The 26,688-nt window shown below is 50.5% G+C and overlaps 1 protein-coding gene, 1 long non-coding RNA gene and 4 other non-coding genes across 7 annotated transcripts; 2 read left to right on the forward strand and 4 right to left on the reverse strand.

Annotated features, from left to right (window-relative positions):
- Nucleotides 1-1,713: 1,713 nt before the first annotated feature.
- Nucleotides 1,714-1,786, forward strand: TRNAV-UAC (transfer RNA valine (anticodon UAC)). The gene has a single exon. It is a non-coding gene; the product is annotated as a tRNA-Val (tRNA).
- Nucleotides 1,787-6,403: 4,617 nt separating this feature from the next.
- Nucleotides 6,404-6,477, reverse strand: TRNAI-AAU (transfer RNA isoleucine (anticodon AAU)). Its single transcript has one exon. It is a non-coding gene; the product is annotated as a tRNA-Ile (tRNA).
- A 313-nt stretch (nucleotides 6,478-6,790) lies between these two features.
- On the reverse strand, nucleotides 6,791-6,864 carry TRNAI-AAU (transfer RNA isoleucine (anticodon AAU)). The gene has a single exon. It is a non-coding gene; the product is annotated as a tRNA-Ile (tRNA).
- Nucleotides 6,865-10,737: 3,873 nt separating this feature from the next.
- PRSS16 (serine protease 16) lies at nucleotides 10,738-18,534 on the reverse strand. Of its 2 annotated transcripts, XM_058732775.1 has the most exons (12): nucleotides 18,415-18,534; nucleotides 18,179-18,339; nucleotides 17,341-17,440; nucleotides 16,592-16,721; nucleotides 15,211-15,334; nucleotides 14,882-14,959; nucleotides 14,749-14,796; nucleotides 13,908-14,198; nucleotides 13,164-13,305; nucleotides 11,441-11,620; nucleotides 11,218-11,363; nucleotides 10,738-11,111 (listed from the first exon to the last, which is right to left on the reverse strand). In XM_058732775.1, exons 1-12 carry the CDS (start codon nucleotides 18,485-18,487, stop codon nucleotides 11,043-11,045), a joined length of 1,542 nt encoding a protein of 513 aa, XP_058588758.1. In that variant the 5' UTR covers nucleotides 18,488-18,534; the 3' UTR covers nucleotides 10,738-11,042. The 2 variants fall into 2 exon arrangements, with proteins under 2 accessions (XP_058588758.1, XP_058588757.1); XM_058732774.1 differs by lacking the exon at nucleotides 13,908-14,198.
- On the forward strand, nucleotides 14,850-23,564 carry LOC131513650 (uncharacterized). The gene is made up of 4 exons (XR_009262686.1): nucleotides 14,850-14,950; nucleotides 15,712-15,911; nucleotides 17,668-17,858; nucleotides 21,837-23,564. It is a non-coding gene; the product is annotated as an uncharacterized LOC131513650 (long non-coding RNA).
- A 3,051-nt stretch (nucleotides 23,565-26,615) lies between these two features.
- On the reverse strand, nucleotides 26,616-26,688 carry TRNAV-AAC (transfer RNA valine (anticodon AAC)). The gene has a single exon. It is a non-coding gene; the product is annotated as a tRNA-Val (tRNA).

Below are 26,688 nucleotides of genomic sequence, written 5' to 3' on the forward strand. Positions count from 1 at the left end.
AACTCTTAAGTATGTTTGCAGTAGCCCAATGTAAAAGGATTGGTAGGAGATGTGGGTATAAAGTGTATCTTAACTATTTGAAATTCAGTATTTTACACACATTTTATCCTCCTTTTCCATCCGTTCTTAGTTTCTAAATAAATTGGAGTACTGAAATAAGGCACTGTATTTTCTCCTTCGTACATTTTACAAACTGTTACACTTTCAGGGATGTGGGGATTGTCGCTAGGATATTACGGGTGCTCTTGGTCCCGGCCTGGGTGGAGGCTGTCTGGTCTTCCAAAATTCATCTTTCTCACTGCAGCATCTGAAGTTCAAGTTGCCTCCATTTTGGAAGTTGCTTCCACCAAATTCATTAAAACCTCCATGCTCTTTCTCTCCTAGACTTTCATCTAAAAAGAGCCACTCTCTCCTTTCCATGAAAAGTGTCTGGCTGGCTCACACACCTCTGCAATTTACTCTTACTTTTCTAACATGGGTGCCTTGACACCTAGCATGTACTGGAACGTGATATGTATTTGGAACAGCTTCAAGGACTTCACACCTTTTGCTACTGGCTCAGGCTCGTCCTGCTGCCCGCGGGAGTGTGGCGGTATTTCTAGAGCGTGTATTGTAAGTCCTGGAGGGGGATCGGGGTACCGGCCGAAATGTCAGCACTGTTCTGGTCTCCAGGCTGTCGAACGCGTGAGATACAGAGCCCCACAGTCCCGCAGAGGACAGTTTAGATACAACACCTGCTGTAACTCGCTGACATTCCTGGAAACCACACGCGCTCCTTCGTGCCTTCACGTCGCCACCAGACGTACGTCTGGCTCATGTCTAAAGATCCTTTGTGCTCTTTCTTTGCTCTGATATTCTTTGATGCTCATGTCTAATGAAAGATGAAATAAGGGCTATGTGCGGGCCACGGCTGCTGCTGCTGCTCTCTCTCTCTCACAGAGGCAGCCCTGCACGTCCACTCAGTCTCCGTGTCTGAGAACTTTTCCTTCCGTGCACGGACATGTGGGGGCACAAAGAAATAAGCCAGCAGCACACATACTTCAGCCATGTCAAGGCCGCGAACTTGCCATTCGCGGAGACAAGGAACATAAACAGCCTCACGACCCTTTTCCAAGGTCTGCCAGTTCTAAGCTGATTTCACAGTAATACTAGATATTTATGGTGGGGTTGATGCTGATCTTAATGGATGTGGTTTTTGATCTTGTCTATTGAAACATGCAGGAGTTTCAGGACAAGGGGCAGAGAAGGAGTTCATGCGGCTGCTGCTGAATTCAAGGATAGTTTCCATGAAATATAAATGCACTTTTTTAGTGTCATCTCGAGAAGGAGATATATATATATATATATTTTTTTTTACTTTTGTATTTACTGCTGTATCCCAGAGACTTGAAAAGTGTCTGGAGCATAGTAAGCTCTCAATAAATATGGGCAGAAAAACAATAAATGTTGACCAGACTAAGAGTGTCCCAGGAGGATAGAAAAATGGAGGGTGTCTCCGAACATTTGAAGTCATTTTCATACTATATTTTCAGGTGACAGTATTCATGAAGACTTTCAAACTTGTGTATGTAAAGTTCATCTGTCCCACACATGCTCCCTGGGCCAAGTTCACAGGACTTCGTTCTCAGTCATAATAACAATCCATACCGAGTTTTGGTCTTCTTTTCTTACCTTGATTCTAGTAAGAGCACCTGGGGAGATAGGTTGCCCTCAGGTTCCATGGTGTAGTGGTTAGCACATCTGCCTTACACGCAGAAGACCCTGGGTTCGATTCCCAGTGGAACCACAAACTTACCTTGGCTTCCATTCAGGAGAGGTTTGGAAGGTTCCTCTTTTCCTTCCAGACACTTAGATAGCCAAGAACCCAGTGGGTTGTGTGCTCAGTTTCCCCTCTGGACACTCGCCTAACTGGGCTGTGCAGTGTGGGACCATGCTGGCTTGCACAGAGGATCTCCCTGGCTTTCGTGATGGTTGGGGGAAAACCATCAGCAGCAAATGTGGAATATTTTAAATGAGTGCACAGCCAGGGCCTGACTGGAAATACTATTATTTTAATTCCATCGTAGTTACAATGTTAAGGATTTAAAATTTCAGAAACAACATCTACTTTAGCAGGTTTGAGCGTTGTATTAAAGGAAACCCCAAGTGTTGGATGCCAGAAACGGGAAGGCTCCAGTTTTCATGCAATTAGACATGTGCAGTTTCCCACAGAAGCAGATTTTAAGGAGAGCAGATCAGACGTTGTTTTGTGGTTTTGTAAGGAAACATGAACTTTCGCGCTCTAGAGGGCAGAGAGTTGCTACAGTACCCACGTGGGAAAATTTGGCACTATTAAATACAATGGAAAACACACTTATTTTTTTTTTTAAAGCACTGTGTAATTTTTAAATGTTTCCTCATTTTGGTGGTAATTTAAAACCTGAGGATAATAATAATCGCCCAGATCTGAATTTCTCCACGTATTACAACACACGCACACAACATTAAAGCCATACCTTCTCCCTAACTAGAAGACAGACTTCAAGTTCCCTGTAAAGGAGAACTAAAAACACGGACGTCAAGCAGATGTGCCTTTCAAGAGCTCCCAAAGGCGACTCTCTGTGGAGAATGGAAGGAGCTCCAGAAAAGCCATCTAGAAGTAAGAAAATGGGAACTGAGATCCCAACATTCAGCTAAAATTCCCCTCCTCTCAAATAGAAATTTCAGCTTAAAACACTGGGAAGGAACCTGGGCATGCATGCCAGTCCTGAGACGGTAGCAGCAGCAGAAACTTCTGGGGGAGAAGAAAGTGAGGAGAAGCCCTCGGCGGAGAGTAGCTGGTAAAGGAAAAAAGGAAGGAGGGGATTCAGAATCCCCCAAGACCAAAGGAAACATAAAAATCGGAAGACACAGAACTCTTTCCCAGTGGATCCCCAGCCCTCTCCCCAAAGACATCTATTAAAGATACTGTATTTTTATGTAGGGATAGAAGAGGATGGCCTTGAACTAGGAATCCTGTAAACGATCCCAAGTCTCTTCCCACAATATCTGAATGAGCTTTATTTATGCAAAGCTACTATAAGAAAACCCCAAGGCAAAATATTTTAGCTGATGAAAATTCCTCCAAAAGTGAAAAAGCAAAAGAAAACTGTAACACAGCTCTCAAAATTGAATCAGGCACCCTCAAATAAGCATTTTTTTGGATTTGAAAAAAATCACACGAAGTCAGAAATACAAAAAATTAAAACAAAAAGAAAAAGGGTCAATAAAATGTCATAATAATTAAATTTACAATCCAGGAAGTTTCTGTGATAGAAGTCCAGGACCAGATTGGGGGAAAAACAAGTTATATAAGGGTAAATAGATGGGGGTAACTGTTACAACAAAAATTCAAACCATCCTACGTGTCACAAGAAACTTCTTAAATGAGAAAAGAAATATCAGGGGTGTCTGGGCAGCTCACTCGGTTGAACTCATTATTAGTTATGGAGAATGCCAATTAGTGCCACAAGGAGATAATACTTTAAGTCTATTTAAATGTTTCAAATAGGCTGTCTAAAATTTAAAAGTCTGGCAATACCAAATGTTGGAGAAGTCTGGAGCAAATGGAGCTCTCACAAAGTATTAATTGGAAAGTAAAATGGCCTTACCATTTTGGAGAATATTTGGTAGCTTCTTATAAAGCCAAACAGACATTGACCGAATGATCCAGCAATTCTACTCCTAGGTATTTACCCCAAAAGAAATGAAAGCATTGCTGGGTGATTTTTTGTGTCAACAAGGCTAGGCCACAGTATTCAGATATTTGGTCAAACACTAGTTTAGATGTCGCTGCGAAGATGTTTTTTGGATGAGATTAGCATTTAACCAGTAGGTTTTGAGTAAAGCAAATTACCCTTCATAACGTGAGTGGCCTCATCCAATCAGTTGAAGGCCTTGAAAAAAAAAAAAGACCTTTCTCTCCTGAGGAAGGGGGAATTCTGCCAGTACACTGTAAAAAAATTTTTTTATTTATTTTGAGAGAGAGAGAGACAGAGAGAGTGCGCGCTTGCACGAGAGGGGGAGGGGCAGAGACAGAGGGGAGAGAGAGAGAGAGAGAGAGAGAGAGAGAGAGAGAGAGAGAGAGAGAGAGAGAGTCCCAAGCAGGCCCTACGCTGCCAGTACAGAGCCCGACGTGGGTCTTGAACCCGTGAATTGTAAGATCCTGACCTGAGCCAAAAGCAAGAGTCAGGCACTTAACCACCTGAGCACCTTGCTTTTAGGCTGGAGCTTTAACCTCAGGTCTTTCCTGCGTCTCCACTCTGCTGATCTACCCCGAAGATGTGGGCTTGCCCGACCCTCACAACTGCCTGCGCCAGTTAAGATCTCTCTCTCTCTCTCTCTCTCTCTCTCTTTTTCTGGAGAACCCTGACTAATGCAACATACGTCCACACAAAGACTTGTGACATTAATCTTCATATGAAAAAGTCTATTCACATGTGAATGGAAAACAGACGGTGATATGTCTGTACAGGGAGTACAATTCAGCAAGAAAATGGAACAAGCGACTGATACATGCAGCAACATGAATGAATCTCAAAAATATCGGGCTGAGCAAAGGAAGCCGGGAACATGAGACTACGTACTACATGGTTTAGAAGAAATTCTGGACAAGGCAAAGCCATCATGATAGAAAGAACATCTATAGTCGCCTGGGGCTGGGATGGGGGTATAACAGAGTAGAAGGGGTATGTAAGTTTCCTATTGTGATTGTAACAAATTACCACAAATTCAGTGGTTGAACACAACATACACTTACTTTCCTCCTGTCCTGGAGGTCAGTCCAATATGGGTCAGCGGTACTGCATTGCTTGGTAAGCTCTAGAGGGAATTTTGTTTCCTTGCTTTGTCCAACTTCTAGATGCTGCTGGCATTCCTCGGCTAACAGCACTGCACCTCTTCAACCTCTATTTCTATGTCACATCTCCTTCTGTGACCCTGACCCCTCTTAGAAGGGCCCTTGTGATGACATTGGACCCCATCTAGATAATTCAGGAAAATCACCTCATTTTAAGATCCTTAGTCACATGTGCAAAGTCCCTTTTGCCACGCAAAAAAATATATTCATAGACCTCAGGGATTAGGAGGTGGACATCTTTGGGGGGACATTCTTCTAACTACCACAGAGCACAGAGGAGGTTTGGGGGATTGTAACGGTTAAATTGTAGTGTAGGGCTAACGTGTAGCTTGAGAGATAACAGCTTTGTTCTGACACTGATAATAAACTTATCAAATTCTACACTTAAAATGGGTGCATTTTATTGTACGTAAATTATCCCATAATAAAGCTTGTTTTAAAATGGAAGAATCAGAATCTTACACACACCGTTTTGAATTCTGCTTTTTTCACATAATCATACATCTCCAGCATTTACCAGACACAGAATACCGGCTAATTATTGCATTCTGAAGAGTGGAGCGATTTAAACAAATTTGTTAATAATGCACAATTTTCTTTAGGGGTCGGGCAGAGAGTGCTTTGCTTGAACATTTCCGCCTGTTCTCAAGTTTCCCCAAGCTGCCTCCCTGTGTGCATTCCCTCCAACAGTGATACAAAAGGTTAGAACGTTTCAGGTTCAACTTTGCTGAATATGCCAACTTTTTTGAAACTACGCTTTCATTTTTCCAAAGGCACAGTATCGAAAGTGTTGCTTGAAAGCTCTCAAAACACTGATAAGATAAAGATGCCACCTTATATAGCTAAGTGAAGAAGGCAAATTGAGCGCATATGCTGACTCTTAGGGGAAGAAGAGAGAACAAGAGTTTATGTAAATATTTGTGTGTGCAAAGAGAAGTGGAAAGAATACCTAAGGGGTCTCCTATAGAAGTTGGAAATCACAGTTGGGTGCATGACAGGGGCGGGAGGAGACTTTTCACTGTACCTTTTAATATTTTCTAACTTTGGAACACAGGAATATATTTTTACCCCCAAAGTAAACGTTTTAACGGTGAGCCCGCTGTCAGAATGTTTACAACGAAGCTGCCTTTCTTTCCTCCTGTGTCGATATTAATAGGAGCCTGCTTCCCATATAGCTTCAAACATCTCGTTTCATCTCTCATTCAACTAGTGAAGCCCCAAGTGTGGCCGTGCACAAAGTGCGGGTGGTCTTACAATTTCTTCCCAGTTGGAAATGATCCAAACAGGCCAGTTTCCGTTGCAAGAATCAGTTTCCCAATGGAAAAAAAAAAATCGCACAAAGGTAATTTTTTTCTTTTTCCAGGTCCCTGCTGACCTTTGTGGACAGAAATCAAACAAGGACCTACTAAAGCAGGGAAGTCAGAGAACCGTGTTCAAATTCTCTAAATTCCGCATGGGTTGAGGCCCGGGGATGAGTCCTAGACTGGCGGACTCCGGTGTTTAAACGTAACAAAAGCCACCCCCATGTGGCCAGTACGGGGTTCGAACCCGCGACCTTGGCGTTATTAGCACCACGCTCTAACCAGCTGAGCTAACCGGCCACCGGCGAAGGTCCTCTCGGTCTGCGGGACGTGTTACATAAGCCAAAACCAATTAAGTTTTTTTTTCCAACACAAACCAAGGAATTCTCTCTCATCCTGGCCCCGCCTCGCCTAAATGTACCCGCTCTACTTTGTTCAATGTCTTTTAAAAGCACTTTCTATTCTAGCTTTCGTTACTTCTTAAAATCATAAGAATAACAAGACATGAAGGTCCCACAGCTCTCACGCAAGTGTTTGTTTGACTTCTGCAGTCCGGTCCACCCGCGTCGGGTAGGGGAACTGCGCGCGCAGCGACGGTAAAACGGTATCTGCGTGGCCCGTACGGGGATCGAACCCGCGACCTTGGCGTTATTAGCACCACGCTCTAACCAACTGAGCTAACCGGCCACCCGGGGAAGAGGGGGCCTCCATTGTGAAGATGTAGACAAAAATCATGGACACCGGTTCTTCAAGTTGGAGAAGGAGAGGGAGGAGAAGGCGAGGGAGGAAGGGGGAGGGGAGGGAGGCGACGACAAAACAAAAAACCGAAATGCCAAAGGCGGACGGTTTTTTAAAAAAAGTCCCGCCTTCTTCCCATTTCGCTCTCCCCCACCGCGGTGATGGGAAAAGCAGCGAAGGTTAACTCGTGGCTTGAATGGACGAACCCTCCTGTCGCGAGTCTTTCTCAGATCCCGGTTCTGACCCGAGAGGATTCGGACCAAAGCCGCCCCCGGCGGGGCTTCCTTTCTCCCACCCACGTGTCACAGCCTTGTCTTCCTGAAATTGATTTCCAGTTCTTCAATCTGGACGCAGATCCTTCGTCGGACGTACGTAGTGTGCGCGTTTCTCTTCAGTCTTTTCCTTCCCTTTCCATTTCTTAATGATGTTTTATAATGAGTTTTTTTATGAGAAGTTTTAAATTTTGATAATGCCAATGTATCCTTTTGATAATGTCAGTTTGCTCCTTTTAATATATTTTATGCTATGCTTTCCTCCCTAAGAAATATTTGCCTACTACAAGGTCATAAGTGATTTTTCTATTTTATGGCTTTAGCCTTACCTCCACTTGTATTAATTTTTGAGTATGGTATGAGATAGGGGTGAGGTTAATCTTTTCCCCCACACTCTGCAGCTCAGAGAATGCTTGGGAAGAGAAAGTAGTCCGGCACCAAACCCAGACCCATTCAGATACCAAGTTGCAAAGAAGGTTGCAAAAGAGATTGAGAGAAGGTCTGTAGTTTTATCCAGTTGTTCCAGGATTATTTGTTTTAAAGACTTCCTCAACTGATTGGCCTAGGCATCATTGTAGAAAATTAATTGATCGTGTGTGTGTGTGTGTGTGTGTCTGCTTCTGGACTCCCGTCCTGCCCGTTGATCTGTTTATCTACATGCAATGCCCAAACCACGTCGTCTTCATTATTGCAGCTTAGTAGGAAATCTTTTGATCAGGTGGTAGTCCTTCACCTTTGGTCTTCTCTAGACTCAGCGTGAGAGGTCTGTGTGAAGTTGAGAGTCTCTTCTTGTGAGGGCGCCATAGAACAGGCATTTTCACGTGCCCCTGGAGTTCGCGCCCTGGGATAAGGTCATGCTGCACCCGCGCCAGCCCACAAACCTCCAGAGAAGGTGAGAAGCCCCACTGGGTCCCGCTTCCAGGGGGAGTGTGTGTGGCACAAACCAGGGACCCTCAGAATGCAATGTTTCTACATTCCTCGGAACTGTTTATCCTCATTCGAATTCAAGCGTTTTCTAGGATATAGCGCATAACCGGTAAATGAAAGTCACAGGTGGGTGGACCACAAATTTACCAGCCCTCCTGGTCCTGAGAAGTGCTTTGCGATCTTTGATCTGGTAGACCGCTGAGCTTCTGGAGAACCAAGTTCAGGTGAAAACGGCACAGGTTGTGAAACGCAGAACTCACAGGGGTGTGTTTACCAGGAGAGCACCGTCCCCTGGCTCAGGGACAGCACATTCTAGTACAGAGGGGGCCGAATTAGAAAGAAAATAAAACAAGGTAATTTCAGGTGGTGCTTGTGGCTGGGAAGCACGTAAAACAGGTACTGTGACAGGGAGTGACTGGGACACAGAGGCAGTCAGGAAAGGCCTCCTGGAGGTGACATTGGAGTGGAGCCTGAATGTTAAGAGGGAGTCAGTCATTTAAAGGTCATTGAAGGGAACCACCTCCTGGCAGAGGGAACAGCAAATGCGAGGACTTGAAGTAGGAATCAGCTTTGGACCTGAAGTAAACGAGGAGGCCAAGTGGTTGGCCTGCAGTGTGGGGAGTAGTGGGAGTTGAGTGCAGAGAAGAGTCAAAAGCCAAAGGCCGAAGGGCCTCATAGCCCCGGGGGAAGAATTCCAACCTTATTCTAGTTCTAATGGGAAGCACGGAGGCTTTTAAGCAGAGGTGACCTGATCTACCTTTTGCAAGAATCATCGTGGTTTGCAGGTAAGAGAAGGGATAGTAGGGGCCAAGTATGGGCCAAGGACACCAGGAAGGGAGAGTACCTCAGAATTCTCCATCCTTCCCTAATACAGACCCACACAGACAGTACTGCTGTTCGCCCGGCAGTCTCAGAGTCTCAGCCCAGTGAACTGAGGTGGCCCAGCCTGGTGCGCGGGCCGCAGACCCGTGCCCAGAGGGAACGAGGATCTCAGCACACGGGCAGCTCAGCCTGGTGCCGCACTCACCGCTGAGGGAGCTCTGAGAATGCTCGAGGAGGGAGCCGGGCACCAAAGCCAGGTCCATTCAGACGGCAGGTTGAGAAGACGTTTGCAGAAGAGAGTGCGAGCAGCTGCATCCGGCAAAGCATGGGAAGCGCTGACGTTAGACCTGGTTCTTTCATCCCCCACGGGCACCGAGCACCCTCCATGTGTCAGGCCTCGGAGCTGGAGCTCGTGTAAACATACACGCTAGGCCTCAGCTTGGGGCTGTCCCCACAGGGAGGACCCGGTGAACGGAGCTGGGATTAGGGGGGTCAGCGGGGACAGTCAGGACTCAGGGTTCAGAGTCCAGACAGGCGAGCAGGGACTTCCTCACAGGACTGCGGGCTTGTGGCTTCTCTTACCAACCCCAAACCTTGTCCTGACTTGTCTCCCCCTGCCCTCCCCAGCCCCCCAGCGGCACTTGCCTCCCTGACTCGCTACTTCCTGTTCCCAAGGCCGTGCTCAGAGTGAACCAAGGCTCAGCAGACACCCCTGAGGGTGGGCGCACCCCCCCCCAGAGCCTGGGGCTCCCCTATCGTGAAGGCTGGACCAGGGCCCTGGACCCCCAGGGCGGGAAGCTGGAGGTGTGGAACTGTGGGAAACGGCGGTGAGGGAAGGGCTGGGAAGGAGATTAAGAGCCGGAGACAGAAGCACAAAGATTAAATGGCAGGGGAGAAACCAAAAAGGTCTCAGAGACAGAGAAGGCAGCGAGGAGAGACAGGGAGAGTCTGAAGAGAGGGAAACTGAGGCAGAGACGGAGGAGGAAAGGCAGAAACCGGCCGCTGGGGAGCTAGCCGGGGCAGACAAGCTAGAGAGGAGGTGAAGAGGGACACTGACTGAGAGACAGGACACCACGGACATAGACTGCAGCACAGAAATAAACAGGGGGACAGAATGACCCACAGACAGATGGAAATGAGGATATTCAGAGAAACAGGAGACCGGCTGGGAGACAGACAGAGACAGAGACCAGGAGAAAGCAAGAGCCCGAGGAAGAGGGGCCCCGTGAGGGAGACAGTGAGAAGCAGGGACAGGGCCTGAGCGGGGAGGGAGGGGCTCAGCAGGGCACCCAGCCCAGGAGCCGAGCAGAATTTGAGCTGCAGCACATTTGACATCTGACTTAAAATACCAATATTCCTTGGGGCGCCCGGCGGGCAACGTCAGTTAAGTGCCCTGACTCTTGATTTCGGCTCAAGTCATGACCTCCTGGTGGTGAGGTTGGCCCCAGGGTCCCGCTCCGAGCTGAAGACCTGATGTGAAGCCTGCTTGGGCTTCTCTCTCCCGCTCTCTGCCCCTCCTCCGCCCCAGAGAGAAGACGGCTGAGTGAGAACCAGGAAGCGAGTTCTCCCCAGACACCTGACTTTCCAGTGCCCTGATGTCACGCTTCCCAGTGTCCAGAACCGCGTGAGATAAATATCTGTCGTTTATAAGCCACCCAATCCACAGGGTTCTGTTATCACAGCCCGAACAGACCAAGATGGAAGCTGATTCCCTGTCCCTTTGGGACCCGAAGAACCTACCAAGGTTGCTGTGCTTTTGAAAGTAGGACAAAAAATAAGTCAGTGGGAGATCATTCCCGAATTATGTTACACAAAGAGGCTTTACGTTAAGATACTTTACACAATAAAAGAGATAGCCACGAAACAAATAAAATGCTCCCTACAAAACAAAAGAAGATACCAAGATGCACGACAAGAATACTCCTCCACTTATCCTGCCATCCACTCTCGGGAGTGAGAGGTCTGCAGCAACGAGTCTGTGTGCGGATCAGAAGCTGAAGCCCGATTCCTGGGAATTCCCTCTTTCCAAACAAGCTCCGTTCTCCCGTCCAGAGGACACGTCCGGGAAGGAGGTGGCCGCGCAGGGAGTGGCGAGGGTCCGGGCACTCAGTCCCCACCCCTGGCCTGGCTCCGCTGTGCCATCCCGAGCCAGGTCTGCAGCTGCTGGGAGATGCTCTGGGGAGGGGACAATTCTGGAAGTCAGACTCCGACAGTGGAGGGCAGGGGCAGGCAAATTAACGCGCAAATGAATGCGACTAACCCGGCGCGGCCGCCCTCTTACCTGGCGCCCCCGGCGGAGGCTGGGGGAGTCTGACGGCCTCTCGGGGGCCATGTCCATGCAGTGGGAGGCTCCGGGGATGAGAAGGGCCGACGCCGACGGTCCCGAGGCTTGTGTTACGCTTAGCGCGTGCCAGGGGTCTGTGTCCCCTGGAAAGAAAGGAAGGATGGCGTGCCGCGCCGGGGTTAGGTGCCCACCTGGGGCTCAGGTGCTGAGGGGCGCTCACCATTAACGAACAGCACCTGGGTGGCCCCCGGGGTCTGGCCGCCGTAGTAGGAGTTGGTCTGGGTCACGGCCTGGGCTACGGAGGAGGTGGAGAGCCCGAACACCTGCTGGCAGAGCTCTAGCTGGGAGGGCAGTGCCGGGACCTGGGAGAAGGGGCAGCTGGGGTCCTCACAGGTGACATCTGTGGGGGGAGACATCTGTAAGTGTGGGGCATACAGCCTTTAATCCTCACCATAGAGTCTCCTCTGGTGATGACCCAAGCAGCCAGCCCCATACCCTCCCTCCGGTGAGCTCACAATGCTGTCAGAGAGACCCCACCCATCCCCAGTGACAGCCCAGACTGGTCATGGCTGGGAGGGAAAAAGACCTGGGGTGGGAGGAATCCCAGTTGGCATGAGAGGCTCCAAGACAGGAACCTGCCAGGGATAAAACCTTACGGAGTGAGGAAGACAGAAAAGAAAAAGCAGTCTAAACAGGGGAAAGAGCAGGCGCACAGGTCCAGAGAGACAAGGGAGCGTAGGAACTTAAAGCACAAATTGGACCACGTCTCCCTTGCTTAAAATCCATACCTCCCCAGTGCCCCCAGGCTAAATCTAACTCCCTTAGCCTCACATTCAGTCATTCCTTGCTTCACCAGGCATGGAGCACCTATTGTAAGCTCACATACATGGTGACCAGCATTGGGAACGCAAGACGGTCCCAGGCTCTGTTGTCACAGAATAATTAGTACTTAGGGAGTACTCACTGTATACCAGTGTTATTCTTAGCATGCTACAGATATTATCTCCTTTAATCCTGGAAACAACCTTATGAGAGGCACTACTGTTATTCCCATTTTACAGCCGTGGAAACTAAGGCACAGAGAGAGAGCTTAGGTTATTTGCCCAAGATCACATAGCTATGAAATAGAGCTGGAATCTGAACGCTTTGCTTTAAACCATATCCTCATTGCCTGCAGGAGATGGGAAAGGATTTGAACTTAACTCTGGAGTAGGGGACCCAGATTAGCAAACAAAATTACAGGATGTCCAGTTAAATTTGAATTTCAGTTAACAAATACTTTTTTTTGGTATGTCTCATGCAATATTTGGGACACACACTAAAAAAAAAGTTTTCTCAAATTCACATGTAACTGGGCATCCTGTATTGTATGTGGCAACCCTGCCCAAGGGTCACTGAGAAGCCATGGGAGGAAGGACAAGGTCATATTTAGAAAAAGCTCTGTCGGTGAGGAAATTGGATTGTAGGGGTGAAATGAAGGCCTGGAGACCAGAGAGGAGGTGGGGTCAGGGATCCAGGCAGGAGGGGGTGGGGGCCTCTACCAGGGTGGCAGAGCTGGGAATAGAAAGGGGGGTGGGGGTGAACCGGAGGGCTGTCCAGGATGAAGAGTGGGCAGGACTCAGTGGCTGACAGGCTATGGGACAAAGGGAAGGAGGCATGTAAAATGTGCTAGGGTTTCTAGGCCGGTGACTAGGGAGAGAGTGGGGCCACTCCTGGGACAGGGACACATATCACTCATGTGAGGACTGTGTGCGTGAGGGATTCTGGCACACTCTAGTACAGCTATGTACCTTCCAGCCCCACACCTATGGGTAAAACCAGGCCCAGCAGTGTGGCCAGGGTCCTATAGAAATGGAAACAAGTCCAGACCACGTGTGAGACAGCCTGTCTGGGCACAGTGCAGAATGTACGTTTCAGGGGTGAGGGGTGGGCGGGTCACTCACAGAAGCCGAACTCAGTACAAGTCTGGTACAACCACTGGCGGTCGCCCACACCGGACACTTGGGACTCTGTGACCTTCAGCTGTGCCACTGTCTCTGCTCGGGAAAAGCTTAGACACCTCTGGCCCAGGCTGTGTATGACGACCTAGGGGACAACACACACACACACACACACACACACACACACACACACACACACATTACTCCTGTCCCTGAGAGTCAGGGCCCAGGGCCTGAAAGCATACACAGGTCCCTACAAGTCAAAGGTCAGAGGTCAGAAGAGCTACAGAGTTCTCCTGGGAGTCGGGGGTCAGGGCGAGTGGGTGCCTGGGTCCCTGTGGGTTAGAGGTCAAGGCACTAGGTGACTGTGAGACCCTGGGCGTGTGACCATCTCTTGGAACAGCTGTTTCTAGCCGTGGATCCCGAGGCTGGAATCTCGGTCTCTAGGGACGCTATGTCCCCAGGGCTTCTGTCTTCCGTCAACGCTACCGGAGCACCTGCTGTGCGCTAGACTCCGCTGCAGGCCCGGGAGTGGACCGAACGGGAAGCGCAAAAAAGGGACCGGTCGTAGTCGCTAACACCTGCAGAGCGCGCGCTTCCCCTGACCGACTTCTCCGCACCTCCCCCGGCCCTGAGGCGTCACCCCCGCTTCACAGACCGGGAGACCAAGGTCAGAAGGGGTCACGCCCACCGCAGGACACGCGGCGGAGCAGGCGCCCCGCCCGCGGACTCTCCCAGGCCGCTCACCTGCACTGCCCGCCGGAGCCCGCGGTAGGGCGCGGAGTGGCTGCGGTTGCCCCCGCCTTGCAGGAGGAGCCCGCACAGCCGCCGCACGCTCAGCGGCGCTCCCGCCTGCGCGTCGTACTGCGCGGCGCCCCCCACCAGGGCCTGCAGCGCCCCCAGCAGCTCCGCCCGGTCCTCCGCGCGACCCAGTGGCGCGCAGGCGCCCAGCTCCGCCCGCAGCGCCGCGCGAGCCGCCCCGCCCGCGAGCAGCCGCCGCTCCACGTCCGCGAAGGCTGCGGCCGCCGCCGCCCGGCACTGCGGGGAGCGAGAGGCCGCATTGGCGAGGACTCGGGGTCCTGGGCCTCGCCTTTACCGGCCCAGGACCCCGAGTCCTTCCCCCCAGCGCCCCACTTCCTCAGAGGTCCCGCCCGAGGCCCCGCCCCCTGACCGTGCTCCACCCGACCACCTCCCCGGGACCCGCCCCTGGAGGAGCCTCGCCCTTCTGATAGGGTTGTCCCCTTAGGCCCCGCCCCGCGCCCAGTCTCGCTCTCCTGATAGGGTCGTCACCCCGGGCCCCGCCCCACGCTGAGCCTCGCCCCATTTATAGGGTGGCCCCGCCCCGCGCTGAGTCTCGCCCTTCTGATAGGGTCGTCCCCCCTTGGTCCCGTCCCCCGCAGAGCCTCGCCCTCCTGATAGGGTCGACCCCGCCGGGCCCCGCCCCATCCCACGTCCCCAAATCCGCCCAACCTTCCCGGTCTAGGTCCTCTCTCAGACCCGGCCACCTTGCCAGCTTCCCCGGTTTTCTCTGCCCCCCGTTCCAAGTTCTGCCGTCCCCATACCCCCGCGGACTGGCCCCATGTGCTACCTCCGGGGAGCCGCCGACGGCCGCGCTCGTCAGGCTTCGGGACACCACCTGTGGAGGGAGCGCGGGAGGAGGTTTCAGGGGACTCCCTGCACCAAGGACCTCGCCCCCCGCCCCCGCCACCCGCCGCCCTCACCTCGTTGTACTCGGAAAAATCCAGCACGGCCCGCACCGGAGCAGAGGAGGCGACGGAGGCGAAGATGAGGTGGGGGAACTGAGGGAGGACAGCCGTCGTCAGCCCGGGGGGCCCAGGCCCTAGGACCCCGCCCCCGCCGCCCCCGTGTCACCGCCCGCACTGCGGTCGCGGGCAAATCCCTCCCCTCTACACGTGGACCCTGGAGACGACAGCTTGGGGAAAGCCCTTTGGCGGGGGGCAGGAGTGTGTGGGGGGCGCCTGGGGGGCGGGGGTGCCCTTGCCGCCTGAGACCGGGACCCACCCCAGCCCGCCCGGAGAGTCCCGGGGACCTTGAGCCGGGCCCAGGCGGCCAGGGAGCCGGCGTAGGAGCCTCCAAAGCAGATCCAGGGGCTGGAGGAGGAGACGTTGAAGAGGCGGCCGAGTGCGAGGCGGGCGGAGGCGATGTCAGCCAGCCTAGGGGCAGCGGGGAGGTCGGTGGGCCCTCCTCGCCGGGAATCCCCGAGGATCCACCCCCCCCCCGCCTCTGCACGGGCAGGGGTCCAGAGACCCGAATGGGGCGGGGGGGGGGGTCTGGCCAGAAGCCAGGGCTCTTGTCACGGGTGTGTGTGAGCCTGATCTCAGCAAGTGCGCACCTGGGCCAGAGGACCACCCCCTCCCCCCACCGCCGCCAAGCCTCCACCCTCCTCACTGCGGGCTATAGGGGGGAGGAAGGGTCCCCTAGGCAGCGCGGGCAGAAACCTGGGGGATACGGGGAGGGCTGGGGCGCTGGAGGAAGAGGAGACACCGTCAGAAAGGGACATGTTGCCATGTGGCTACATCCTCTTTTCTAGGTGTTTCCGTGTCTTCCCGGACTTTCCGAAGCAGGCTGCAGTTAGTGCCTTCCTAGGGCACTTAGAACCCCGTACAGCTTGTGAAAACGTGGGGAGATAGAGAAGCGTGGAGGCACAGAGACAGGGGTGGAGATAGAGATGACAGAGGCGAGAGTGAGATGGAAAAACGACGAGACTGACACAGCCGGAGACCAGGAGAGGTAAGTCCTGAGGCTGACGGCAAAGCAGGTGGGACGCACTCGGATCTGGGAAGAGCGTCTAGGGAAGGAGGTGAGGGAGACAGGCATACAAATACGGGGGGGGGGGGCGCTCCCCGCAGAGAGAAAAAGGCTCAAGGCAGCAATGTGCTTGTAAGCCTTCACAGCAGCAAGGACGCGGGTGTCGCTGGAGCCCAGTGAGTGTGCGGAAGTGGGGGCCAGAGAAGTAACGGGGACCCAGAGCCAGTAGGACCTCGTGGCCCCTGTGAAGGTTTTGACTTGACTGTGAGGCAGATGGGAGACCCTGGGAGATGTGAGCTGGGAGAGGGTGGTCTGGTCTGTGCTCTAACAGTCACTGTAGCTTCGTGCGTACAATACACTGACGGGCTCAAGGGCAGAAACCGAAGACCAGTGGGGAGGCTGTGTCATCCAGATGCTGCTGGTCTGGACCGGGAGGCTGCAGTGACACAGGAAGAGATGAAAATGTGGCCGGAGAGAAAGAGAGGGAGGGACAGGGACCCAGAGACAGAGAGAGAATAAGACACTGAAAGAGCGAAGGAAATGTGGACCAGAGACCCGGAGGTCGACCTTGGGCAGTGGCGGAAAGCCACACAGATGCAGAGGTGCCCGGATACAGACGGTCTCAGCGCCATGACCCCGAACACTCCCCCACCCTCACTCACGCGTGGCGGCTGGACAGGAAGCGGAGCTGGGCCATGTCCAGGCCCCCGGCAGGTATACTCAGGCCATAAAATCTGTGCTCCAGGCCTATCACGAGGGCCCCCCAGGCTGGGGCCAGGGCTGCGGGGTGCCCTGTGAAGAGTGTCCGGTTGGGGTGATGAGAGAGCGTGGGGCAACCTGAGGGCAGAGTGCGGCCTCAGGGCACCCCCACCCTCAAGGTGGGATCTGTGTGATAGTCCCTGGACGCTCCAGGCTACCCCAAAACAGGAAAGGACAAAAAACCAAATGGTTGAACTGATAAGCGTCTCCACCAGTTTAGGAGAAAAAGGCAACCCCATCAATAGCCTGAAGCCCGGGAAGTCCCTACTGTCTTATGTTAATGCTTTGCTAGAGGGAGAAACAACCTTAGCTTGACCATAGCTGGGCCTCCAGTAAGTCTTGAGCTTGTGAAAGTCTCTTTGGAAACTTCCCTTTTGACTTTACCTCCCCCAAGTCCATGGCGTACAACCAGCCCTTCTACACGACAGTACAGCGGTCCCCGCCCACGGGTCCTGTCCCCGTGCTTCAATAAAGTCACCTTTTTGCACCAAAGACGTCTTCAACAATTCTGTCCTGGCCGTGGGTTCCGGACCCCGCGAACCTCACCATCACCCCAAAACTTCCTCAGGGGGTTACAGCCCTCCCGCCTCACCGCACCACAACATGGGGCGCCCTTCCCGGCCCCCGCCAGCTTCCCAGCCCTGCTTCTTACCTCTCGTCACTGAGCCAGGCCTGAGGCTGCCCTCGCCCCCCAGATGCAGGAACACGGGTCCATGCCGGCTGGCCCAGTGTTGGTCATTCACCCAGTACCGCTGAGAGGTGGGGTGGAGAAGAAGATGAGGATTGAGAGTTCTGACCTGTTCTTTATTCCCAGTTCGCTGCGGTCTCTCTCCCTTATGGGTCTTCCTTTATATACTTAGTAGTGTGTGAACTTGGCTTGTGTAGTTATGTTCCTTTCTCTCCTGTTAGTCTCTTCAGCTAGAATGCAAGGTCTGTAGGAGCAGATAGTTCATCGACGTTTTTACCCTTGTGTCCCCAGGGTCCAGGACACTGGCCAGCGGCGGGGGCCCTGGCTGTATATGGAAACGCTAAGCCGAGGATAAGTGACGGGTGCAGACCAATTTGGAAGCAGGGCCTAGGGGAGCTGACCTGCACACACTGTGCACACAGGAGGTGTGAAAAATGGGGCAAGTGTTCATCCATCAGATCCCTTCCAGTTCCTCTCGTGAGGTAGGTCTGCCTCCAAAGCTGGTCCACATTTCTGCTACGTATTGAGCCCTACATGTTGGTGGTGGATTTGCTGTACAATCTGAAGGACAGGGAGAAGGGGGTCAAAGACGGCGCCTGAGGGACAAGGGAAGTGGAGGCTGAAGAAAGAAAGGGGGGCCCGGGGATCAAGGGCACACTAAGGACCAGAGGGGCTGAACGGAGGCCACAGGGGCACAGGCAGCGGGCACAGGATGAGCCCGTGGGGCCCAGAGATGCAGAGACTGAGGGTAGGGTTGGGGGAGAAAACGTCAGCCGCGCCTCCCCCCTCCCCCTGGCCTCACCTGCAGGAAAGATCGCTGGTCAGATGTGTTGAAGGGGTCCAGCGGCTGCTCCAGCCAGCCTTGTTTTGGGGGGACCAATGCATTTGGGCCGAAACCCAGGCCCAGGCCGGAGCCCTCCTGAAACCGCTCAATGTGCTCAGCCAGGCGCCTGAGGAGGGGGGCTGTGGGACACAGACGGGGAGGGAGTCAGCCAGGCCCCCGCAGGAGCCCCTGCCTGACCCGCGGCCTCTTCCTACCCGGAGCCGAGGACCCCCAGAGGGAGAGCAGGAGCAGAGGGCCCAGCCGTGGGGGGCCAGGCCTGCCGGCCATGCTGTCTGCTCCTCTGCGCTCTGTTCCCCCGCTCACTCAGGACCTTTATCGTGTTCTGGGGCTGGACTTTGAGGTTGTGGCCTTTCAGTGGGAGCTCGGGTTTCTTTCCAGATGCCTCTCCGGGGACAGGCGTCTGTGAGAACCAGTACAGCGGGGCAGGGACGCCAGAGTCTGTACACGGGGCCTGCGGGTGTGGCGCCTGAATATCCAGTTTCCCTCTCTGTCCCGTGACTTTCCATCCAGCCGTCCCTCAGGCTCCCCCTCTCTATGCCTTAGTCTGCATTCTGGCCTTTAGTCTCTGGGTCTCCACGCAGGGACCTCGCCCTGCCCCCTCCCTCAGCCCCTTGGTCGCCCGCTGCCCCACCTCACCCTCTCTTTGCTCCTCGGTCCCTCACCCTCTGTCGTCTTCTCTACTTGAGTGACTCTCTGTCCAGGTCTCACCCTGTCTGCTTCCTAGTCTCCCCGTCTGTCTTATCACCTTATCACTGCCCCCCAGTCTCACCTCTCTTAAAAAAGCCTCCTTTGGAGAAGAAGGATTTCCTTTAGTTTTAAAGAGACACAAGCACGTCAACACCCTTTTTACCCTTTTAAGTAAAAAGGAGGTCTGGCCAGGTGGCTGGTTGGCTCAGGCGGGCAGAATGTGGCGCCGACAGCCCGACGTCCGTGGGTTTGATCCCCAAACAGTCCAGGAAAGGCATCCGTTCTTGGGCTGGAAACAGCCTCTCCAACATAAAATTGAGACTAAAGTTGACTTTACTTCCTAATCCTCAGCAGAGACACCTACCTTCTTTGTCCCCCTTTCCAAGGGGGGTGGTGGTGGTGGGGGGGAAACAGCAACTTGAGAAAAAGTGGCTTAAAGCCTTGAAATGGAAATTTCAGTAAAGAGAACCAGGGCACAAAGCCAGGGGTTGGCGCTGGAGAGACGTGTGACCATCCGAGCGCCCGTGTCCTTGTCCCTTTCCGCGTGGCCCTTCTGTGCTTCATGTACCTGATTGTGCCCGCCTCTCTGCGCTGCCTCTCAACACTGTTGAAGTTGATATTTCTTATTGTTAAAAAATCAAGTTAGACACAGTGCGTACTTTCCTTTTTAAAAAGCTGCCAGTTTGCTTCCACCAGAATTTCCTTCCATGGAAACAGGTTTTGTTTTGCTTTGTTTTGTTCTCTGGATCCCTAAGACCAACAACAGTTTTGAACATACAGCAGGCATTCGGTAAATATTCGTGGAGTGAAGGTATGAAGCTTTTCCATCAGAGGGTGTCGGTACTTTGCCGAATCTGGTTAACACACGGTACAAAGGAACCGAGGCCTACCCGAGTCACTGCTTATGACAAAACCGTATGGTTGTGAAGGCCACACCGCCGCATCCGACACCCAAGAATATCAGCAATGGAAAATGAATCAAAAATGTAATCCCAGCAAAAAATGAAATTGAGGTGTTTGAGATTCGATGAAGGGGCTTTCTCAAAGGATGGTGAAACCACCACCCACTACTTGAAACACAGAGCCAAAACTCATTTGGGGAGGGAGCTGGGTTGGTAAGGCACCGGCCCCTGAGAGAGCTGAGGGGTGGATGATGTTTTGGGGGAAGGGGCTCAGGGAAGCCAGGATGTGCTCGGGCTGAGCGGGTTGACGCGATCTGTGGAAGCGTGACTGTTTGGGAGAGACTGGTTGGTGGCGCTCAGGGGCCTGTTTGTTGGAGCGAACCCGAGTCTGACTGGCTGACCTTCCGAAGGCAGGGGTTGACAGTGATCCATTGCCTTGAAAACAGTTATCGCTGATAGGTTGAGTGGGTGGCTGCTGGTCTGGCTACAGAATAATCAGTCTCTGTTTTTTGGAAGTTTGTTTATTTATTTTGGGAGAATGAGAGTGTGTGCCTGCGTGAGTAGGGGAGGGGCAGAGAGGGAGGGAGAGAAAGAGAACCCCAACCAGGCTGGGCACTGTTAGCGCACCGCCTGACAGGGGGCTCGAACTCACAAACAGTGAAATCATGACCTGAGCCTCAATCGAGAGTCACGTGCTTAACTGTCTGAGCCCCCCCCCCCACCCCCACCCCACCAGGGGCCCCGGATCAGTCTTTTTCTAAGTTTGTGGTAAGTTTATGTTCTCAACATTTACTTCGACCTAATAGCAACATTTCTTCTTCCTTCCTTCCTTCCTTCCTCCCTCCCTTCCCTCCTTCCTGTCCCATCTGTTTGTTTATTTTAATATCCAAGCAATGTATAATAAAAACGATTTTTTCTCTGAGCCTCTCTATCCATCTTGGACACAGTGACGCGATGACCAGCAGAGGTGGAGTTAAGGACACCGTGAGGCATGGGGGGGCTTAGGAATGCTGTAAGTGGCAGGGATGGTCATGATCGTGGGGTGGGTGGTGATGGAGTTAGAGTGAGAAGCTAGAATGCGTGGAGCACATAACCAGGTTTAAAAAAAGGCGATTTTTATTTTGACCTTTTTGCATCAAAATAACTGGAAATAATTCATTACTGTGGTGGGTTTTGGCCGAGCCCTGTGACTGATGTTGGCCAACGCAGTATTAGCAAACTTGACAAAGAAGCTTCTTGAATACGCCCTTTACTCTTTCTGCTTGCTTGTTTTGGTTCCTGTTTTTTTTTTTTTCTTTTTTCTTTTAAGTAGTCTTTATTTTTTAGAGCAGTTTTAGGTTCACAGCAAAATTGAGTGGGAAGTTCTCATATACCCCCTACCCCACCACACACACAACCTCCTGCACTATCAATGTCCCAAATCAGAATGGCACATTTACTACAACTGCTGAACCTACAGTGACACATTATTATCATCCAAAGTCCATAGTTTGCATTTGGACTCCCTCTTGGTGGGCATTCTGTAGCTTTTGGCAAATATGTGATGTATGTCTACCATTATAGTATCATACCGAATACTTTCACTGCCCTAAAAATCCTCTGTGCTCTGCCTGTTCCTCCCTCCATCCCTCCTAATCCTGACAACCTCTGATCTTTTTACTGTCTCTATAGTTTTGCCTTTTGCAAATATCACAGAGTTGAATCATATAGTGTGTGGCCTTTCCAGACTGGCTTCTTTCATTTAGCAATATGCATTGAAGGTCCCAATATATCTTTTCATTGCTCAATAGCTCATTTCTTTTCAGTGCTGTATAATATTCCATCGTGTGGCTGTACCATGGTTTACTTATCTACTCACCTCCTGGAGAACATCTTGTTTCCAAAGGTTGGCGATTATGCATAAAGCTGCTATCCACATCTGTGTGCAGGTTTTTGTGTAGACGTAAATTTTCAACTGATTTGGGTAAATACCAAGGAATGTGGTTGCTGGATTGTTTGGTTGGTAAGAGGATGTTTAATTTTGCCAGAAACTGCCAAACTGTCTTCCAAAGTGGTTGCATTCCCACCAGCAACGTTGTGAGAGTTCCTGTTGCCCCACACCCTCCCCAGCATTTGGTGTCGTCCGTGTTTTGGATTTTGGCCATTCCAACAGGTGCGTGGTGGTGTCTCGTTGTTGTTTTTATTTGCATTTCCATGACGACATGTAATGTTGACCATCTTTCATATGCTTATTTTTTTCTCCTATGTTATCTGCTAGGAGTTTTATAGTTTTGTGTTTTACACTTAAGTCTATGATTCTTTCTTTTTCTTTTTTGCATGTGGACATGTAATTGTTCCGGCACTATTTGTTGAAAAGGCTGTCTTTTATCCATTGTATTGTTTTTGCTCCTTTGTCAAGGATCAACAGGTTAAATTTGTGTGGGTCTGTTTCTGTATGCTTTATTCTGTTTATTCTTATCCATTTATCTGTTCTTTTGCCAATAACACAATGTCTTGATTATTGTGATTTTATCATACTTCTTGAAGTCAGGTAGTGTCAGTCCTCCAACTTTATCCTTCTCTTTCAATATTGTGTTGACAATTCTGGGTCTTTCGCTTCTCCATATAAACTTTAGAATCAACTTGTTAATATCCCAAAACAATTCGCTGGGGGTTTGATTGGGGTTGTGTCGAATCTATAGATCAAGCTGGGAAAAACTAACATCTTGTCAGTGTTAAGTCTTTCTATCCATGAACATGGAATATCTATTTAGTTCTTTGATTTATTTCATCAAAGTTTTATAGTTTTTTTTTTCCTTGAGAGAGAGAGAGAGAGAGAGAGAGAGAGAGAGAGAGAGAGAGAATATGAACAAGTCAGGGGGTAGAGGGAGAAGGAGAGACAGAATCTCAAGCAGGTTCCATGCCCAGCACAGAGCCTGACACAGAGCCTGATGCAGAGCTTAATCCCACAACCCTGAGATCATGACCTGAACTGAAATCAAGACTCGGACGTGTAACCAACTGAGCCACCCAGGTGCTTTTGTACTTTTCTTCGCGTATAGACTTTGTACACATTTTGTTAGAATTGTACCTAAGTATTTTATTTTGGGGGTGTAAATGTAAATCACATTGTATTTTTATTTTCAAATCCCAAATTTTCATTGCTAGTATGTAGGAAAATGATTGACTTTCGTATATTAACCTTGTATCCTACAACCTTGCTATAATTGCTTTTTAGTTCCAGGAGGGATTTGTTTAGTATTTTTTCCTGGTTGTTTTTGCCTTGAGAACTTGCCTGGGTTTAGCATGCTGGAGACTATGAGATGTGTGGAGATTGTGTGATTGTTTATTGTTCACCAGATATGTGAGTCAATCCAGCTGGGACCTTAAACAGTCTAGTCAGTCCTGACCTATATTAGTTAACCACAGGCTAGTGAGATAAATAGATTCTAATTATTTTAAGCTACTGAATTTGGATAGTTTGTTAAGCAGTAGATTTGTGGCAGTAGATAAGTGTTGTGTACATTAAAATAGCATTCATTTTACTCCAGCAGAACTAGCCTCCTTGGTATTCCTTAAATACACAAGGTAGATTCCATATCAGGCTCCCTGTGGGCACTCTATCCTCTGTCTGGAATCAATTTACCTAGACAGCCCCAAGGATCATTCATTTTCTTCCTTCAGATTTTTTGCCCAAATGTCACCAATAATCCATTTAGAATTTGAAAATAAAAATTCACCCCTAATGTCCTTCTCTCAATTTTTTTCCTTAGCATTTATTGTCACATTGTATTGCATTTTATTTTATTTTATTTTTTAACGTTTATTTATTTTTGAGACAGAGAGAGACAGAGCATGAACAGGGGAGGAGCAGAGAGAGAGGGAGACACAGAATCCGAAACAGGCTCCAGGCTCTGAGCTGTCAGCACAGAGCCCGACGCGGGGCTTGAACTCACGGACTGTGAGATCATGACCTGAGCCGAAGCCGGACACTCAACCGACCAAGCCACCCAGGCGCCCCTGTATTGCATTTTATATGTAACTTTGCTTTTAAAAAATTTCTGTAATCCTGCTGCTAGAAAGGAAAGAGATTTCTATTTTGTTCATAGGTGTTATCCCGGTAACGAATAGTGTATGACACAGTATATGCGTTCAATACATATCGATTGAATGAATGAGTGATTAAGTTCTTTGTTTAAAGAAAAGAGGACATAGGCTTGAAGAGAGGGGGTGGAGAAAACCTCACCTTAACTCCTTCCATCGCCTTTCCCTCCTTTTAATATCTAGGGGCTAGATGAAGTGGAAATTACCTAAAGAGGATTTTAGGGTAAGATCACGTATGCTCTAGCTGGAAGGGTCTCTTAATTTAGCAAGATCTATTGAGGGTCTAGATTAATCATCTTGATGTCATTCAAGGGCAGTAGTTCATTGACCTCTATGCTGGCAAATAGGGATTAATGTGAATCAGTAAATCAATGTAATTTTCGCTCTGAATCTATTATGTCTGTGGCATTATTTTTGCTCTTTCCAGTTCTAATTCCTCCCCCCTAAAAAATCCATCTAAATACGTGACCTATCTAAATACGTGAATCATTTTGGGGCAGAGATTTTTATGGAGGATCAGGTTATAGGTCTCCTCACAGGTCACGTGCCAGCCCGCGGATTGGCTGCCTTTGAGAGCTCTGACCTGGGAGTTGAGCGTCAGCATTACACGTGACAAAACATGGCCGTCCTCCAAGACCATGTAGCACTTTCGTGATTGCGGGCTGGTGGTGGAGCGGTACCTATCCAATGAGACTGAAGTCGTGGCCAGCTAGTGGATTGCTAGTCAATTACTCGGAGGTGGACATCTCACGGTTCCTTCAACTATTTTAAATGTTAGCATAGCTCCAGAACCAGTCTTCATATATCTTTGTCCTGAAAAGGGAAAATAACAGAGAAGAGAAAGATGGAATCAAAATCTACTTGTGACCTGTTGCTATTATCGAACTCTGGAATATTCTTCAGTCTCCTCAGGGAAAGGAATTTTTTTGTACTCCTGTCAAAACTTTTTTGTACTCCTGTGTTTATAGATATACACACACACAATGGAGTATCACTCAGTCATCAGAAAGAATGAAGTCTTGCCATTTGCAATGATGGGGATGGGACTAGAGCGTATTATGCTAAGTGAAAGAAGTCAGTCAGGGAAAGATGAATATCATATGATTTCACTCATACGCGGAATTTGAGAAACATAACAGATGAACACAGGGGAAGGGAGGGACAGATAAGAAAAACAGAGAGGGAAACAAACCATAAGAGACTTTTAAATACAGAGAACAACCTGAGGGCTGCTGGAGGGGAAGTGGGTGGGGGGAGGGTGCGCTAAGTGGGCAAGGGGCATTAAGGAGGGCACTTGCTGGGATGAGCACTGGGTGTTGTATGTAAGTGAAGGATCACTAAATTCTCCTGAAAGCAATAAAAGATACAAGTTAGCATGTCTAAAACAGAACTTCCGGAAAGAGCCTAAATGTCCATCAACTGATGAATGGATAAAGAAATTGTGGTTTATATACACAATGGAGTACTACGTGGCAATGAGAAAGAACGAAATCTGGCCCTTTGTAGCAACGTGGATGGAACTGGAGAGTGTGATGCTAAGTGAAACAAGCCATACAGAGAAAGACAGATACCATATGGTTTCACTCTTACGTGGATCCTGAGAAACTTAACAGAAACCCATGGGGGAGGGGAAGGGGGAAAAAAAAAAAGAGGTTAGAGTGGGAGAGAGCCAAAGCATAAGAGACTCTTAAAAACTGAGAACAAACTGAGGGTTGATGGGGGGTGGGAGGGAGGGGAGGGTGGGTGATGGGTATTGAGGAGGGCACCTTTTGGGATGAGCACTGGGTGTTGTATGGAAACCAATTTGACAATAAATTTCATATATTGGAAAAAAAACAACAGAACTTCCAAGTTTTCCCTATCCACGCTGCTCCCTCCCGACGCCCCCATTTCAGTCAAGGGCAAGCCCGTCCTTCCAGTTCTGCAAAAAACCTTCAAGGTCATCGCCGATTCTGCTTTTTCTCACTCTTCCCATCCATTTCCTCAGGGATTTCTCTCGCTCTACCTTTAAAGTATAGACCGTAACGACTTTCCAGCAACCCCACAGCCACCATGCTGTCCAAGCCACAGTTAGCTCTGACGAGCCGCCTGATGACAGGGGCTCCGTAGTCTCCCATTCCCTTCTGCATGCAGAGTATTCTCCACAGATCTGGCAGAGGCGTCCTTCTAAACACGTCGTGTAGAGTCATTTCAGTGCTTAAAACCCGGCGCCTTCCTATTTTATCCGAGTGAAGGCCGAAGTCCTTAAACAGCGGGCTAACAAGGCCGCCCTTGACCTGTCCGCTCCTTGCTGCCCCCTCTCCGCCTCCTGGAAGTCCTCTCCGCCGGGCGCCCTGCTGCGGTTGCAGGGGGCTTCTTGATCCCCCCCCCCCCCCCTTGTGTGGAGGAGCCACACTCCCCTCCCAGGCCTATCCCCTCCGGTTTCTGCTCCAGGCGGATGCAGACGCCCGCCCCGCTGGACAGCCTCCCTCCTCCCCCCACCCCCCCACCCCCGCAGGCCCGCAGAATCTTCCCCCACCCCGTTGGTGAGGATTCAACAGTGTCTGGTTGAACAAGGAGAGGAAGCGAGGCTCAGCTCTGGGCTTGTTTCTAATATAATTCTTGTAATTAAAAGTTCTGGGCTGCAAAGAGAGCACAAAGATTTGAGACTGGGTGGAAATGTGAGTAAATTTAGGTAGACGATTTCTGGAACAGAACTTGGGGGAAAAAGAAAGCAAGCCCGCTGTTTCCGCCCGGTTTCGAACCGGGGACCTTTCGCGTGTTAGGCGAACGTGATAACCACTACACTACAGAAAC

This window comes from Neofelis nebulosa, chromosome 6, assembly GCF_028018385.1.
Source record: "Neofelis nebulosa isolate mNeoNeb1 chromosome 6, mNeoNeb1.pri, whole genome shotgun sequence".
Taxonomy (NCBI): domain Eukaryota; kingdom Metazoa; phylum Chordata; class Mammalia; order Carnivora; family Felidae; genus Neofelis; species Neofelis nebulosa.